At 42.6% G+C, this 16,705-nt stretch overlaps 1 protein-coding gene and 1 long non-coding RNA gene across 4 annotated transcripts in view; one reads left to right on the top strand and one right to left on the bottom strand.

Annotated features, from left to right (window-relative positions):
* Positions 1-3,580: 3,580 nt before the first annotated feature.
* Positions 3,581-14,507, bottom strand: LOC131400829 (uncharacterized). The gene is made up of 3 exons (XR_009217465.1): positions 14,421-14,507; positions 6,690-6,979; positions 3,581-5,559 (listed from the first exon to the last, which is right to left on the bottom strand). It is a non-coding gene; the product is annotated as an uncharacterized LOC131400829 (long non-coding RNA).
* PCYT1B (phosphate cytidylyltransferase 1B, choline) overlaps positions 14,300-16,705 on the top strand; it is a 99,339-nt gene continuing 96,933 nt past the window's right edge. The window contains exon 1 of one of the 3 annotated variants that reach the window (XM_058535592.1): positions 14,300-14,523. In XM_058535592.1, the coding sequence (XP_058391575.1) occupies positions 14,407-14,523 (117 nt within the window). In that variant the 5' untranslated portion in view covers positions 14,300-14,406. The remainder of the gene's footprint in view (positions 14,524-16,705) is intronic. The other 2 variants (XM_058535591.1, XM_058535593.1) reach the window with 2 other exon arrangements.

Below are 16,705 nucleotides of genomic sequence, written 5' to 3'. Positions count from 1 at the left end.
GGATGTTTAGCAGCATCCCTGGTCTCTAACCAGTAGATGCCAGTAGCACCTCCTCTATCTAAGTTGTGACAACCAAAAATATCTCCAGACATTGTTAAATGGCCCCTGTGGGGCAAAATCACCCTGGATTAAGAACTCCTGAATTAACCACATACATTCCTTCTTGCTCCCCATCCGCCAGGTCCCTCCAGGGTTTGCTGTTTTAAACCCTTAGAACCAAGCATTTTGTACCAGGGCCATCTACCTTTTCCAGGGAATTATTTGAAAAGAAATTGACTGGATCGGAATTACTTGTCCAGATAACAAGAAGGGCTCTTTGCATCTCTGTATGGAAAAGTAGTGGACAAAAAGAACAAAGGAAGAAGGTCTAATAAAGGTATTTATTTAAGGCACTTGGCTAAACACTTATATTTAATCCCTACAAAACCCTCGGGAGCATCATTAGCCTTATTTTATCGGTGAGGAAACTGAGGCTTAAAGAGGTTAAGTAATTTGCTCAAGAACATACAGTCCGTAATTTAGCAGTGGAGCTAGAAGTCTGATGGCAAAGTTTGTGCATTTCTGTATATTGCCTCAGTATATGCACTTAAAGTGCTAGACATCTAATAAAGCAAGGTGACCAATTTTCATCTTTTTAAAAGATACAACTTTTATTATGGAAAGTTTCAAACATATGCAAAATTAGACAAAACAGTATCTTCCCATTTGTGCCATTCATGTACTCCTCACCCAGCTTCAACAACGATCAACTCGTGACCAATATTGTTTCATTTAGAGTTTCTCAACCTTGGCATTATTGACATTTTGGGCTGGATAATTATTTATTATGTATGTCCAGTACATACACAAGACAAGGCAAGACCAAAGCCAAGATATGACTGATTCAACTGGTAAAAGTACATTGAGTCGCTTTTGGATTCTGACAGTTTATTACTTACATAGAAAGTGAAAGAAATGTAGCCAATGGTGTCAGCTTCCTGTTTGTCCCACACACCAAAGAGGACAACATGGAAACATGGTCAAGACCTCGATTCTTGTTGCTGAGGAGCCCATTGTAGATCACAACTAACTGGTTTTCTATTCTGCAGCTCTATACTGAGGGGGGCAGGGCAGGAAGCCCCATACCTCAACAGAACCAAGGATGTGATTAGAAACTGCCTCATGACAGCCTCTCAGGAGAGATAGGGAGGCCAGTGGGAGATGGCCTTGGAGCAGCTCCTAAAAGGCCTCCCACCACTCACATTCCAGGAAGATCACAAGGCGTTCTGCCAACGCTCAGACGAACTGCAGTTCAAGTCTTTGCTGGCGTGATCTATGTGGACACATTCAAGGTCAGCAGGGTGCCAGGGCAGAGCCATTCTCCCACAGTGGAGGGCTGTTCCTGTGCATTGTAGGATGTTTAGCAGCATCCATGGCCTCTACCCATTAAATGCCTGGAGCACCACCCCCCAAGATGTGACACTAAAAATGTCTCCAGACGTCTTTAAATGTACCTTGGGGGACAAAATTGCACCCAGTTGAGAACCACTCATCTAGAGCCCTATCCACTCACCACACCCACACAATATATTTTATCTGCAAATAATTCAGCGTATATGTCTATAATTTTTATTTATTTTTCCCCCCAAAGCCCCAGTAGATAGTTGCATGTCATAGCTGCACATCCTTCTAGTTGCTGTATGTGGGACGCGGCCTCAGCATGGCCGGAGAAGCGGTGCGTCGGTGCACGCCCTGGATCCGAACCCGGGCCGCCAGCAGCGGAGCGCGCGCGCTTAACCACTAAGCCACGGGGCCGGCCCTCAGTGTATATGTCTAAAATAAAGTTTTTTAAAACATAAACTCAATATCATTAACGTACCTAAAACAAATTAATAATAATTCTTTTATAGCATCCAGAAATTGTTCAATTTCTAATTGTCTCAGAAATGTAATTTTTTTACAGTGTTTTGAAATTGGATCCTAAAAATATGGTCCATACATTGCAATTGATTGCTATGTCTTTTAGATGTCATTTAATCCATAGGTTTCTTGCAATTTTTTGGTCGCAGAAACTAGGTTTGTCCTATAGAGCTTCCCATGATCTGGATTTTGCTGATTGTATCCCTGTGGTGTTAACATACTCCTTTATCCCTTTCGTATTTCCCGTAAATTGGTCTTGGATCCAGAGGTGTGATCAAAGCCAGGTTATATTTACTTGGCAAACTACTTCATAGGTGGTGCATGTACTTCTAACGTTCGGGGTTGTCTTTTTGTCACATTAGCAGTTGTTGATGCTCAATGCCCAGATCCAATCATTCATTAGGGGTTATAAAATAGGGATAGTCTAATTCGTTACTTTCTTCATTACCTTCATATCTTCTTGATTACTCATTCTAAGATGATACACTTCTTACTTACTATTTGGTCACCCAGAGGTACAGTTTGTATAGGAAAGGTAAGATAAATGCTTGATCTGTTCCCTCTAGTTTCCAGTTTTCAAAATAATGCTTTTGTTCCATTGCATCCTCCAATACAGACAACTAAGGGTTTTGATTTGTTTGGGATTTATTTTGTAGTATTATGAACTCATGGATTTAAACATGTTTGATGGATTTCAATCTACTGTGGTTCTTATCCTTATTGATGCTTAAACTTTTCATCTTTGGCTGGCAAAAGTCTCTCCAAGTTGGCTCCAGAGTCCTTTTAACAATTTCTATCCTTTTTTTAAAAAAGGATAATAGAACTTTCATATTCACGTGAGTATTTTTTGTGTGTGTGAGAAAGATCAGCCCTGAGCTAACATCCGATGCCAATCCTCCTCTTTTTTGCTGAGGAAGATTGGCCCTAGAGCTAACATCCGTGCGCATCTTCTTCCACTTTATATGGGACGCTGCCACAGCATGGCTTAGACAAGCAGTGCGTTGGTGCGCGCCTGGGATCCGAGCCTATGAACCCCAGGCCCCCAAAGCAGAGTGCATGCACTTAACTGCTTGCACCACCGGGTCGGCCCCCTTCGCATGAGTATTTTTATCTTCATGGTTTTGCTCTACAACAGTGTTACTCAAAGTGTGGGCCTCAGGCAACACCTATGAGCTTGATGAAACATCAAATTAGTGGGCCCTACCCTGGCCCACTGAATTAGAATCTCTGAGAATGGGGCCCTGGAAACTGTAGTTTCATAAGTTCTCCAGGTGATTCTTATGCACATTAAAGTTTGAGAACCTCTGCTCTACAAGAATTGACTTCAAAGCCTAGCTTTGGGTCACCTTCCTCACTTAAGATCTCAAGCTCTTCAGGCATTTCTCACCAGAGCAGGCCACCTCTCTGTTCTTATCGGATATCATCAGAGGGCACAGTCATCCTTGAGGGTTATTTCTGATATTTTTGAAACAACCAGAAGTCAATTGATAGTTTGATAGGTGAATGATAAATCTGGTTAATACTTCTTTGGATCCCAAAATTCCAATTTTATTATTTAATAACTGATTTTCGTAAATGGCCTTATAAAGTTGCCATGATGAAAATTTCAAAAGAATTATTCCAAAAATGTTTCGAGCAATGGTCGTATTATATGTGCTAGGGACTGCCATGGTTTAATGCTAATAGTTTTGCTTCTTTTGAGTTCCTATGGTTGACTGGTGTGGTGAGGTTATCCAGACTATTTTGCAGAAATAAAGAATTATTTTTCTTTGAAAGTGTGCTTATCCCACGCTTACTTACTTGCTTACTCAAGAGAATTTCTTCTTGTAGCAAGGATGGGCTCCTGTGAAGCACTGACTGTATCTAGTTATTCTCAAGCACCATTAGGGAGTCGTTCAACATAGCCCCTCACCTGGCACTTAAGCAGACTAGGTGTTTAAAATGATTGCTGTTGGACGATGAGAGACTCTATGAAGATATGAACTCAGACTGCTAAAGTGTTAGGCTCTCTTTTTTAAAGAATAAGATATTGGATATACTTGTGGGCCTTTGGAAAGATCATTTCTCACTGGCACCACCTGATATTATTCAGAGATTTACGTTTCACTCACAAAGAAGATAACCTGGTGAATCCACTTCTGCTTGTATTATGGAGGAGGAACCCATCTGATGCTACTTTTTGGAAGATTTATTAGAAGATGCGGAGACAACATCTTGAATGAGTGTTTAGTGATGACATCATCCACTGGCACCTACTGAATGAGTCAAATGTGAGATTTATAGGGGCTTAATAAAAAGTTTATCTAGCTAGGTTGTATCATTAAATGTCAAACTAAATGAAAAGCTTTTGACATGAAGGTTATCCAAAGAGAGCAAACCAAGCATAGGAAATGTTGAGCTATGGAGGCAGCATACAATGAGCAGGGGCTTTGAAATCCAACAGACCTGAGTTTGAGATTCTGCTCTGCCATTGTCCAGTTCTGTGATCTTAGGAAAATTACTTAACCTCTCTAAGCACTGATTCTCTCTCTCTCTCTTTTTTTTTTTTTTTTGCTGAGGAAGATTCACCCTGAGCTAACATCCGTTGCCAATCTTCCTCTTTTTTATATGTGGGCCACTGCCACAGCATGGCCACTGATGAGTGATGTAGGTCTGCGCCCAGCAACTGAACCTGGGCTGCCGAAGTGGAGCATGCTGAACTTAACCACTAGGCCACAGGGCTGGCCCAGTCTAAGCACTGATTATTGTCTGCAAACCTGGTATAGTGCCTGAGCCTGACACAGAGTAGGGTTTCATAAATTACTAAGTATTAAAATTACAATGTATTGTTTGAATATCTGGAGATGAGATATCAGGTCCAGCTCATGCTAAGGAAGGTGTGGTAGGCAGAATAATAACCCCCCAAAGATGTCTACATCCTAATTCCCAGAACCTGGGAATATGTTACTTTATATGGCAAAAGGGATTTTACAGATGTGATTAAATTAAAGATCTTGAGATGATGGGAGAGATTATCCTGGATTATCCAGGTGGACCCAATGTAATCACAAGGGTCCTTTCAAGTGAAAGGGTCAGGCAGAGAGTTAGAGAAGATGTGACTACTGAAGCAGAAGCTGGAGTGATTCAATTGCTGGCTTTGAAGATGGAAGGAAGAGGGCCATGAGCCAAGTAATGCGGGCAGCTCTAGAAGTTGGAAAAGGCAAGGAAATGAATTTTCCCCTAGAGCCTCCAGAAGAAATGCAATCTTGCTCATACATACATTGATTTTAACCTACTGAGACCCATTTCAGACTTCTGATCCCCAGAACTTTACAATAATAAATTTGTGTTGTTTTTAAGCCACTATGTTTGTGGTAAATTGTTACAGCAGCAATAGGACACCAATACAGAAAATGAAACCAAAGTTTTTTGAATATTCAAAGATTCTGAGTGCAGATTTTGAAAGATGAAGTTTTCACTTTGAAGTCCATGCTGTTCAACATCAATTAGTATAATGTCCAAGGATGGTAATAGTTTATTTGTGAGTGAATTTATCCATCCTGGCATCAGATGGTCTTGATTACTCACTTGCCAGTCAAGCGCGTTTGTACCACATTCAGAAGGCTCCAGGCACAATCGTCAGGACCCTGCAGTATTTGCTGCAGTACTGGGAAACTGTGCCTGGTGGGAAAGCCAGAAGGAAGAAAACTGGTTATGGCAGATCAATAATCAAGAAAGACAACTGTTTAGGAGTATCAGAAGAAGTGTAAATTTGGTCAGCTATTCTGGAGGACAATTTGATAATAATATCAAAAAACATGTATATGAAGCCTTAAAAATGCAAGTACTCTGACTCAGCAATTCTACTTGTAGGAAAATTTATCCTAGGTGAAAAAAAACTGGATTAGTATGCATATCATTCACCTGCTTAAAATATCCTTTCATGGTTCCTATAACTGCTTATAGAATAACACTTGAGGAGACTGAAGGGAGATAGCAGTACATCCACTTATGTTGGGTAATTAAGACTGGCAGGTATTTGTACTGGCCATAGCTTGGTCTAGACTTGAACCTGGTTAGATTAACCTTGAAGGTCCCAGAACCATCTTTGCTACATTTGATCTTTTTCATGAAAATCACTGAAATGGTGATTGTGACTAACAGTTCCAAAGTTAAGTCGGTCCCTGCCTTTAAAGATTTATTATAAACTATCATTCAATTTTATGGCTTAAATAAATTAAAAATTTTATATGTCTGTGTAATTGAGCCATTAAGTGTTGAAAATTACCTATATGACATTCAGATAATATATTTGGCATGCAAAAGTTGTAAATCCAAATTATGCTCAAATCCAAGTGAGGAAATCTTCATTCATTTTTTTCTGTTGTATTATCTGTTTCAGCTGTATGTCTGGACACAAACCCCATCAAGCAGGGACCAAAATTTACACAACATTCTTCAGTATGATGGCGGCTGCATTTGGAGTTTTGATTAAACTGCACTACATGTGTGATTATTACTTGTAAACAGATGATTAGATATTAATTAGACAATAAGTGATTGTAAAGTACTCAGAAAATAAAAGTGTTTATAAATACCACCAAGTAATAGCAACAATAATTCTTTACTGACTACACAGCTGCTAATGTCAATAAGAACTATTTATTCCAGCTAAGGGCAACTTTAATTTATGCAAAAAAAAAAGCTGCTATCATATCTGTTTTGCTAGAGCAAAACAAAATATATCATATTTACAACTGATTTTATCAGCATTTAGATAAATACATCTGATTTTGATAAAAACAACTTACCTCTTTTCGGATCATCTCAAAGAGAGGCACAACCGTTACGGTATGGTGTCTTCGAGTGCTAAGAACTGGAGCTCCTTACTGCTCATCTGTCTGACTTATGTCAAATATTTCTTTCTTCTAACTATAGGATGTACGATGACATTTCGTTAGAGGCATTTTCATTCATGCAGTAGGCTTGTCATGTTGGGTCTGTGCAGTTGCTCCCGAGCGCCTTGAAACTGTGCTTAGACTCAATAAATTTTGGCCAAATAAATGAGCGCAAGTCAATTCTTTTTTGGTTATTATAGAAGCTGGAAAAAGAAGAAAATCCATGTTAAGAAGAAAAACAAAGCACTTTCATTCTATCTTTTTTTGTTTGTTTCGCTGAGGAATATTCGCCCTGAACTAACATCTGTACCAGTCTTCTTCTATTTTGTGTGTCAGCTGCCACCATAGCATGGCCACTGACGAGTGGTGTAGGTCCGCGCCCGGGAACTGAACCCGGGCTGCTGAAGCAGAGCACGCTGCACTTAACCACTAGGCCACTGGACCGGCCCCTCATTCTATCTTCTTGATTTTGTTTCTCAAAAAATAAGATTTGGGGGCCAGCCCCATGGCGTAGTGGTTAAGTGTGCACATTCCGCTGCTGGTGGCCCAGGTTCAGATCCCAGGCATGCACCAATGTACCGCTTGTCAAGCCATGCTGTGGCGGCATCCCATATAAAGTGGAGGAAGATAGGCATGGATGTTAGCCCAGGGCCAGTCTTCCTCAGCAAAAAGAGGAGGATTGGCATGGATGTTAGCTCAGGGCTGATCTTCCTCACAAAAAAATAAATAAATAAGTTTTGAAGCTCTGGCTACTTTTTATGTCTGACCATTATTTTTTTTTCCCCTAATGGACTTTATAGGTCATGGACCTGTATCAGCCTGGCTCTTGACCTACTGGTGAAGATGGCAATGCATCTGTGTTTATTTTTCTGTCATAAGTAAATTCAAGCACTTACAATGAATCCAGGTCCATGGTTTCAGAGATATGAAATGAACTGAATGAATATAAGTGAAGAGTGCTTCATGTTACATGCATTCAATAGAAATCCATGAAGGGGTTATTTTGGATGATGAGATCAGCATGAGTTAGCTCAGCAACCTTGTTAACAAAGCAAATCTAACTATATCAAAAAGTGAGGCAGTGTAGTTTGATGGAAAATAGATTTGAACTTTGATTCGAGAGACCTGGATTCAAGTGATACTTCTGCCACTTACTGTGTGACCTTGCTCAAGTCACCTAGCCTCTCTGAATCTGTTTACTTATTTGAAAATTGTTCGTATTAAAACTTGTCAATCTCTTGGGCTGGCCCGGTGGCGCAGGCGGTTAAGTGCGTGCGCTCCGCTGCGGCGGCCCGGGGTTCGCTGGTTCGGATCCCGGGCGCGCACCGACGCACTGCTTGGCAAGCCATGCTGTGGCGGCGTCCCATATAAAGTGGAGGAAGATGGGCACAGATGTTAGCCCAGGGCCGTCTTCCTCAGCAAAAAAAAAAAAAAAAAAAGAGGAGGATTGGTGGATGTTAGCACAGGGCTGATCTCCTCACAAAAAAAAAAAAAAAAAAAAGAATAGAATTTTGGGCCGGCCCGGTGGCGCAAGCGGTTAAGTGCGCGCGCTCCGCTGCGGCGGCCCGGGGTTCGCTGGTTCAGATCCCGGGCGCGCACCGACGCACTGCTTGGTAAGCCATGCTGTGGCGGCGTCCCATATAAAGTGGAGGAAGATAGGCACCGATGTTAGCCCAGGGCCGTCTTCCTCAGCAAAAAAAAAAGGAGGAGGATTGGCAGATGTTAGCTCAGGGCTGATCTCCTCACAAAAAAAAAAAAAAAAAAAAAAATTTGGGCCGGCCCCGTGGCTTGGCGGTTAAGTGCGCCCGCTCTGCTGCTGGTGGCCCAGGTTCGGATCCCAGGCGCGCACCGAGGCACTGCTTCTCCGGCCATGCTGAGGCCGCGTCCCACATACAGCAACTAGAAGGATGTACAGCTATGACATACAACCATCTACTGGGGCTTTGGGGGGAAAGAAAATAAACTCTTTAAAAAAAAAAAAACAAACTTGTCAATCTCAGAGTGCTATATATATATATATATATATATATATATATATATATATATAATCCAATGTGTAAAAGCACCAAGTGAGGGGTGAAATGCTTTATATTGAAAAAAATTTTGATTACCATAATTTACCTAGAGGGGGTGACAAGGATTTATGCATGGGTTTCATTATTTAGTATGGTGGAATTTTTTTCTGGACTATGTCAGGTTTTAGGCCCAAACCATAAGCCACATGTGGAAAAGTGGGGAAGTGGCTCAAAATAGAGCACAAAAGTAATAAAATTCCATAGAAAGTAATAATGGTTTCTGGGAAACCTTAAATTCTTCTGTCAACTTTACTTTGTTTTTTCCATCTCATTTCCATCTTTGTAATAAATTCCTTATTTGGTAAATCTGAGGCAGAGAGAAAAAATGAATAAAAAAGAAAAAGGAAAAGTGGAAGAGACAGCGGGGTCAGGAGTGATGGTGAGGGGGAAGGATTTGGGATGAAGGAGGTTTTACACATGGCCTTCTTGATAATTGTTAAGAGCAGTATAAATGTGTAGGGGCATACAAGCCGTAGCTAAATAATTTAAAATTTTCAGTATGGTTGACCTAATATTTTTATACAATGGATATAAAATTTCTAGCAGCATGATTACATTAAAGATTGGAAAATAAAAGGGAAGGGAAAGGTATTTTTAAAGAAGAAAAAGCTTAAATGTAATGCCTACTTTAAAAAAATAGTCTAAGAGATATTTATATATGATGTTATGACTCATTTTTATCCACATGTGATGAGGATATGAAAGGTATTTTGCCACAAGAAACAGATCATATTAGAACTTTATGATGGGGCACCGGAATAGTGTCTTAGTTGGAGATCCCCCAGAAGCAGACTCTGAGACAAGGATTCAAGTTCAAGTAGTTTATTTGGGAGGTGAGCCCAGGAACACCCATGGGAGTGTGGGCAAGTGAGACAAGGAAAGGAAGGCAGCCAATACAGAGTGCACTGTCAAGCTAGCTACCACCCTGGCAACTGGAACTTAATCCCACTGGGGAACTCTGGGAGTCAGTGTAGAACATGCGTTTCAGAGTTTTCCCACTTGAGGGCTGAGAGCACTGGGGTATTTATACATTCACTCCTATCAGTCAGTGGTTGAGAACTCTTGGGGGTGTGGGCTGTTAATTTTCTGGCCCTTCAGCCTTGCCTCCGCAGTGGTGTTGGTAGGAGGGGGCAGGGGTTTCCGATGGCCAGAGAAAGCCCTCAGGCAGAGAGATGCAGGTGCAAGCAGCTGGCAGCTGCTGTTCCCAAGAGATTATTTTAGTTCTTCCCTGCAGATCTTTGGGAATGGTATTTTCAACAATTTGATGTGGTTGAAGTGAAGACCTCTTGTAGGAAGAATGATGTCATTTGTAGGTCTCTTCCAAGCTGAAGCAAAGGTCACTATGGCTCCGTTTCCTCATGTGCAGAGTGGGGCAACTATCCCTATCCGGTCAGGTGTGGTGGGGATTACCGGCAGCCAGTGATAAGTACGTAGCATAGTGCAAAGAACGTAAGAGGTACTGGATAAATGGTAGGAATCAAGGGAGTGGTGCTTGTGAGGGGCAGTGCTGAGCTAACAAGTTCTCACCAGAGCCATGCCTTTCTCGCAGAGGTTACAAGACTCAGGAGCCCTGTCCCCAAACCTTCCCTGCGGATTTTCTGAACAGCCTGCCTCCAACACATTTCCTCTGCTTCCGCTAAGTGGAGATAGGACGCCCTGCACCTTCCTATTTGATCACGCGCTAGCCTCTGCCTGCCTCACCCCTCCCCCATACCCAGCCCTTGATGCCTTTGGGGAGGAGGAGTAACGTTCATTTTTTTTCTAACTATAAGGATAATATATGCTCATTTTTAAGTACTTGTTATAGACAGGAAAATATAAAAAAGAAAACAAAAATCCTCCATAATCCCAGAGTTTAAAGATGTCACTGTTAACATCTTGGTGCATTTCCCTGCAGTGCTTTTTTCTAGGCATGCACATATCTCATAATTGGGATCATTTCTTTGAATTGTATTTTGTGGCCATTTTTCTCACCTGACATAATGTTAACATGTTCCCATAGCATTAGAATTTCTTCAAAAACATGACTCTTTAATGCATGTATAACAGGAATGAATATGAATGTATTTTATTTTTATTTTAACCATTCCTCCTATTGCTGTAAATTGTATCTTTTTTTTTTTTTGCCTTTTATAAATCTGCATTAAGCGTCTTTGTACATAATTATTTGTGTGCTTCTCTGATTCTTTCTTTAGGGATAAATTCCCAAGGGGAATCCCTGGGTCAAAGGGTATGAACATTCTAAAAGCTGTTAGCACGTACTGACAAATGTCCTCCATGGAGTTTTTAACAATGTTAACATGTTAACATGTATAGATTTGTGTAACTATTACCATAATCAGGATAAGAACAATTCTATCACTCCAATAACCTCCCTTCTGCTATGGCTTTATGGTCACCCCCCACCCCCACCACATAACTCCTAGAAGGTGATGGAAATTTAACTCCATAGTCTGGAATTAACTGGTCATTCTCAGCTAATCATCTCAATAGCATGACGAAGCCCCCAAGTTAAAATAACCCATTCAGGTATTAAGAAGTTCCCGAATCAGGTTGCAATTGCAGCCAAGACTCTGGTCCTCGGAGGGGGTGGATCTGGTAAGGACTCCTCTCAGAGTGGTCCCTGAGAGAGTCTATTTCTGCCCATTAGGACTGTGAGACATACTGAGATTCAAGTACTGGGCTGTGGGGAGAGGGGCATGAGGAAGCCAAGACAAGGGGGGAGTAGGATTAGTGGGAACGGAATTGTAGAGCTGAACTTCAAGGCAGTTAGAAGTCTAAATTGTGAGATTCAAGGACTTGGGCTGAATATGTGTCAGGTGTGACTTGGATTTAGCACAAAGTGGCACTGATAGCTAGGCTGACTTGGGTGACACAACGAAGATACTCATCCTAGGCAGAGGCAGCATCTTGGTTCAATGGGATAGGGGAGGATGAGGAGGGGAGGAAGGGGGCATCTGCCCACTTTGAGACAGAAAAGGCTGGGGTGGGAGGATAAGGGCACAGTCTAGGCTCTTGGGCAAGAGGGGTTCACAAGGACCCTGCTAGACATCAGAACTCTGCTAAATAGGCAGGTGAACAGGTGAGCCTCCCATTCTAGAGAGGGAATCAGATGACCAATTAGGAACCAAGCTGGCAGCTCAGTGGCCCAGATCACTGTGGGGGTTAGGGGATTAGGTGCTTTCCAGTGGGATCATGTGGCTCTAGGCAGTGTTCTCAAACTTTAGCATGTGGCAAAATGCCTCCAAAACCTGGAGGTTTCGTTAAAACACAGATTCCTGGTCTCCACCACCTGATTTAGTAGGTCTGGGTTGGGCAGTGAGAATTTCTGACAAGTTCCCAGGGCTGCTGCTGCAGCTCCTTTGGGGACCACACTTTGAGAACCACCACTGTAAGGCAAAGAAAATATTGAGATTAGATGAACAATCTCACTCCCTCATCACCCAGCACAAGGTGAGGAGTGGGGTGGGGGAAGGGGCTCCTAAATGTATTGCAAGTCTTGGCTTTTCCAGCTTGAGGTGTTTTGTGCTTCCAGGAGGGCAGATAGGGTAGGAAGGAAAGGGTACGAAATGGGTAGGAAGGCCCCTTTGCAGATGAGCAAAGTGTCACTGTAATTCTTGCATCTCTGGAGTTCTCTCAAGCATAGGTAATAACTGCGATGTCAAGTGATGTCATTCTGATTTAAAGTGGCAGGATCTATAACGGTCAAATTGTAAATCTGCTGCGGAATCCATTTTCTTCTTCTTTTAAGGGTAGCCCTCTTTGCTTATTTGAGAATAAAAATAATACCCCTTTACATTAGTATAGCACATTCTAATTTACAAGGTGCTTTCACATGATATCTTATTTGATCTCCCAATTTCTGTGAGGAAGGCAGGGCAGGTATTTTTATCTCATCCTTTGGACTACTGGTTCTCAAAGTGTGGGCCCTGGACCTGAAGCATCAGCAACACCTAGGAACTTGTTAGAAATGCAAATTCCAGCTCCACCCCAGACCTACTGAATCAGATCTTGAGGGGCTAATAATTTGCATTTTTAACAAGTTCCCCGGGTGATGCTGATGTTGGTGCTGCTGGTCCTGGGCCACACTTGGATGCAAACCACTGCTGTAGATTAAAATGAAAGATTTAGAAGCTCAGGGACTTGTCTTAAGAGGACTGCTACCTAGGTGCTTTTTCTACTACTACACCTGCTGCATCCCTGCCCTCCCCCCAATTCCTTCCAATCCCAGCTCCACTGCTTATGAGTTTGAGGCCCTGAGTAATTACTCTAAATTGCAATTTCCTCCCCTGTAAAATGGGGCTAATAATAGGATCAACCTCTTTGGGTTCTTATGAAGATTAAACAAGATCTAGGTAAAGTACTTAGCACTGTGCCTGTGCTAGCAATTACCATGATTTTTATTAATGTTATTAAAAGTGTCACAGGTCACTAGAATGAATACCTTTGTAAATTCTTTTCTTTGAGTGCGTATCTTCAGAACACCCCTCTTAAAGTGGGGGATATTCCTGGACAATTGAGACATTAAGGCACATCCCATCTGGGATGTTTCTGTGATTGCCATGAGCATTTGGCTGAAAGCAAGGTGCTTAGGAAATGGGAGCAGAGGAGTAATAGACCAGCGTATGGAACAGTATATTGAAGGGCAGACAACAGCAAGCCTTGATTGAAGAAACTCTAGCTGAGGAGAGGGAGGAGCGGCTGAGGGAGGAAGCAATCGGGGAGGGCAGTCAGGGGTGGGAGGCAGGTTGTCCAAGACAATCTACCTCCGCCCAAGTTCCACCCAGCGCGCCCCCGGGGAAGGCTCCAGGGCTACACCAGGCTGCGGGGGATCTGCTAGTGCTCTTGTTGCAGTCAAGGGGGTGAACACTCAGGTGCCCAAGATGAATGCCCCGAGAGGCCCTCCGAGGCCAGCTGGCAATCGTGGGCACAGGGAGTTTGGGCTCAAAAGTGGCTTTGTCTTCAGGGTGACTCCTATTTGGCAAAATTCTGCCTATAGCACATCAAACACTCATGCCAGGGACATGGTCGTTTTTTAGTGGAGGTCAGCTATGTTTTTTCTCAGGGCGTCCTGGGCTCCTCAGGAAGCCGTTTTATCTTATCTGGGTAGCGCAGCCCGGGTCCCTCGCCCAGAACAGACTGAGACCTTTGCAACTGAATTAAACAGAAGAAACAAAAGCAGCAAGTTCGGGCCCCGTGGGCACGGCCCGCCAGCCAATGGGGGCCGGCCGCTCCCCGGCGGAGTGGTACTATGATGACAGTAGCCAACCAGCGCGCTCCATGCAAATGAGGTACTGTATCCCGCACCCGCCGCACCAGTGCCGTCTGGTTGTTATAGTGATAAACTGAGGCCTTGCCTCTTGGCTTCTCCGAGGAGAAAAGGGGCGGGGGGAGGGGGGTGGGGGGTAACCTCTTTGCTTCCCGCAAGGAAGACAGCAAGAAGGGACGAAGAGGGGGGATGGGTGAGGAAGAGAAAAATACGTGACAAAGAAAACATTCTTTGCCTGGGAGGAGACTCACAGAGGGTGTAGAGCTGAAGGGAGCATTCACTGGCCATGCCAGTACTTACCACTGATGCTGAGTCAGAAACAGGTATCCCAAAATCCCTTTCCAATGAGCCTCCCTCAGAAACCATGGAGGAAATAGAGCACACATGCCCACAGCCTCGACTGGTAAGTAAAGACAAAGGATGCAAATGTATGCATGGCTATGGCACAAAAGAGTTCCTTATGCGCCCGCAGCCAGCGAGGAAAACGACGCTTAGAGGATTTTCATGTAAATGAGAATGGAGCTACCGCCTAATCCTTCTCAGTTGTTTATACTTAGCTTCTATACTGGGCGCTGCTCTCAGTTTACATTATTGTATTGGCTGGGTAGGAAACGGGCTTCTTGGGCTATGCTGTGTTTTTGTGCCTTGGGAGGAGGGGATGGCCTTTTTCCTTTTAGGTGTAGTCTCATGTGAAGATAAAAATCCTACAGTGCAATTTTAAAATGGTATTCTCTTCGCAAAGATTGGGATGAGTCCGTGGTTAAGTTCTGAATTCTAGGTAAGGAATGATTCGGTCCTCAACTAATTTTGGTGCCTAATGCCAATTTTGGAAAAAATGAAAACGACGTGGAAGCAAAACTTCCCTATTCCTATGAAAATTTCAAAATAATTGAGTCCCTCAATGATGTATTTAGAAATAATGTGCATCTTAAATGAATTGTAAACATTTCCGGAGTGTGCTGTGATGATTTCTCTTCAGCTAGTGGGAACCTGGGGAAGCTACATTTCCTTAGAAAGGGGCCGCGTGCCTTTAATAATGAAAGTGTGGAGACGGGGCACTCAGAGCTTCCTTCCCTCTCAGGAACTGGTATCCCAAATTTGATCAGTTTCTCTGCCACTGGTCATGATTCCTTAAGTAAATGAGGAAGGTGGTTGTCAGCCACCTCAGCGTGTATCCTCAAGGAATCAAAAACACCAAATGGGTGGTGGGTTTCCCGTGGCCGGAAGTCTTGTGGAACTTGGGGAGACCTCTCTTTGAACCCTCAAATCCAAGCGACACACTAGTTAGAGCTGTCCTCTCTCTAGCAATTTCCCCCAAGTTAAAAGGTGCAATATTTTGATTGGCTTTGGAGTTTGACCCTGGGAAGAGGTTTTTTTTTTTTAAATGATTTTGTAATGTAGCATTTTCTGTGAACTCCCAAAATGAGAGCTCACAGGTTCCAAGGCCAGCACATCGTGGAACTGTCACTTCTTCATAAGGGTTATTAAGGGTTCAAAGGCAGGCTTAGAACAACTTCCTAAAACATGAAAACAAACGGAAGTTATATTAGAGCGCTGTGGGCTTTTGTTCACTGTGTTCTTTTTAAAATATATTTTCTTAGGGCACTTTAGTATTAACTGCTTCCCAGTATTTAAGCCACTTACTGAACGACGTACTACCTATATTGTCATAGGATACAAACCATCCCAATAAGTTTGTTACCAAGGGATTCCTTTGAGCCACCAAACAACTCATAGTCTAGCACTGAAAAAAAAATTGACCACTAAAAGCTTCTTACAAGATCAGTCAAAATATAAAGTTAAATCCAATGTTCAAATTTGCATCACACACCTTCCTGACTGGTAAAGGGCAGGGGAGAGAGAGGCAGAATCCGTTTCCAGTTTGTGTATCATTTCAGTCTTTCGTGCCCACTTCTTTTCCTTTCCCTTTTGGCCTTTTAGCTCTTCTGCTCTTTGGTTGCTTCTGCCTGAGAGGATGGGCAGAGGAAATTAAGGGAAGGAAGAAAGTTCAAGTACTTTCCATTTTCACTTGTGACAGCTAATCCTGGAGGTAACTCACAAGAACCATGCACAGTTGGCAATGTTACACCTCTACCTCCCCATCGTGTTAGAAATGAGGAAACTGAGGTTCAGAGAGGGTAAGTGACTTCCCCAAGTCACGTTGCTTCGAAGGGGTAGAGCTGGGATTTGAACCCAGAGCTCTACACACTTTTAAGTGAGATACGTTCCCTTCCCATCTTTTTGGCAGTTCTGGCTTAAGTATGTGTGTGTATGAGATAAAGATGTAGAGAAGTTAACTTTTTAAGTGATTGCTTTGTTCTACTTTTGATAAAAATTTTCCATGTTGTCCATCATTATCATGGTCTACTGAAAATTGGCTCTGTTTAAATAGGGGCTGCAACCAATTTGTAAACTACTACTAAAGTTTTTGAAGCACCTTTTCTTTTATCAGCAAACTTTGATCACTGTAGGGGCATATTCTGCATTTAGATTTACACTTCAGAACCCAACTTTCCTTTGCTAATGATTTTGCTTTAGTAACTCAGGCACATGTTACCTACTTCATAGCAAAGTTTGTTGATGAG

This window comes from Diceros bicornis, chromosome X (genome assembly GCF_020826845.1).
Source record: "Diceros bicornis minor isolate mBicDic1 chromosome X, mDicBic1.mat.cur, whole genome shotgun sequence".
NCBI classification, from domain to species: domain Eukaryota; kingdom Metazoa; phylum Chordata; class Mammalia; order Perissodactyla; family Rhinocerotidae; genus Diceros; species Diceros bicornis.
The sequence above is the reverse complement of the archived record's forward strand: the minus strand, read 5'-3'. Positions and strand labels throughout refer to the sequence as shown.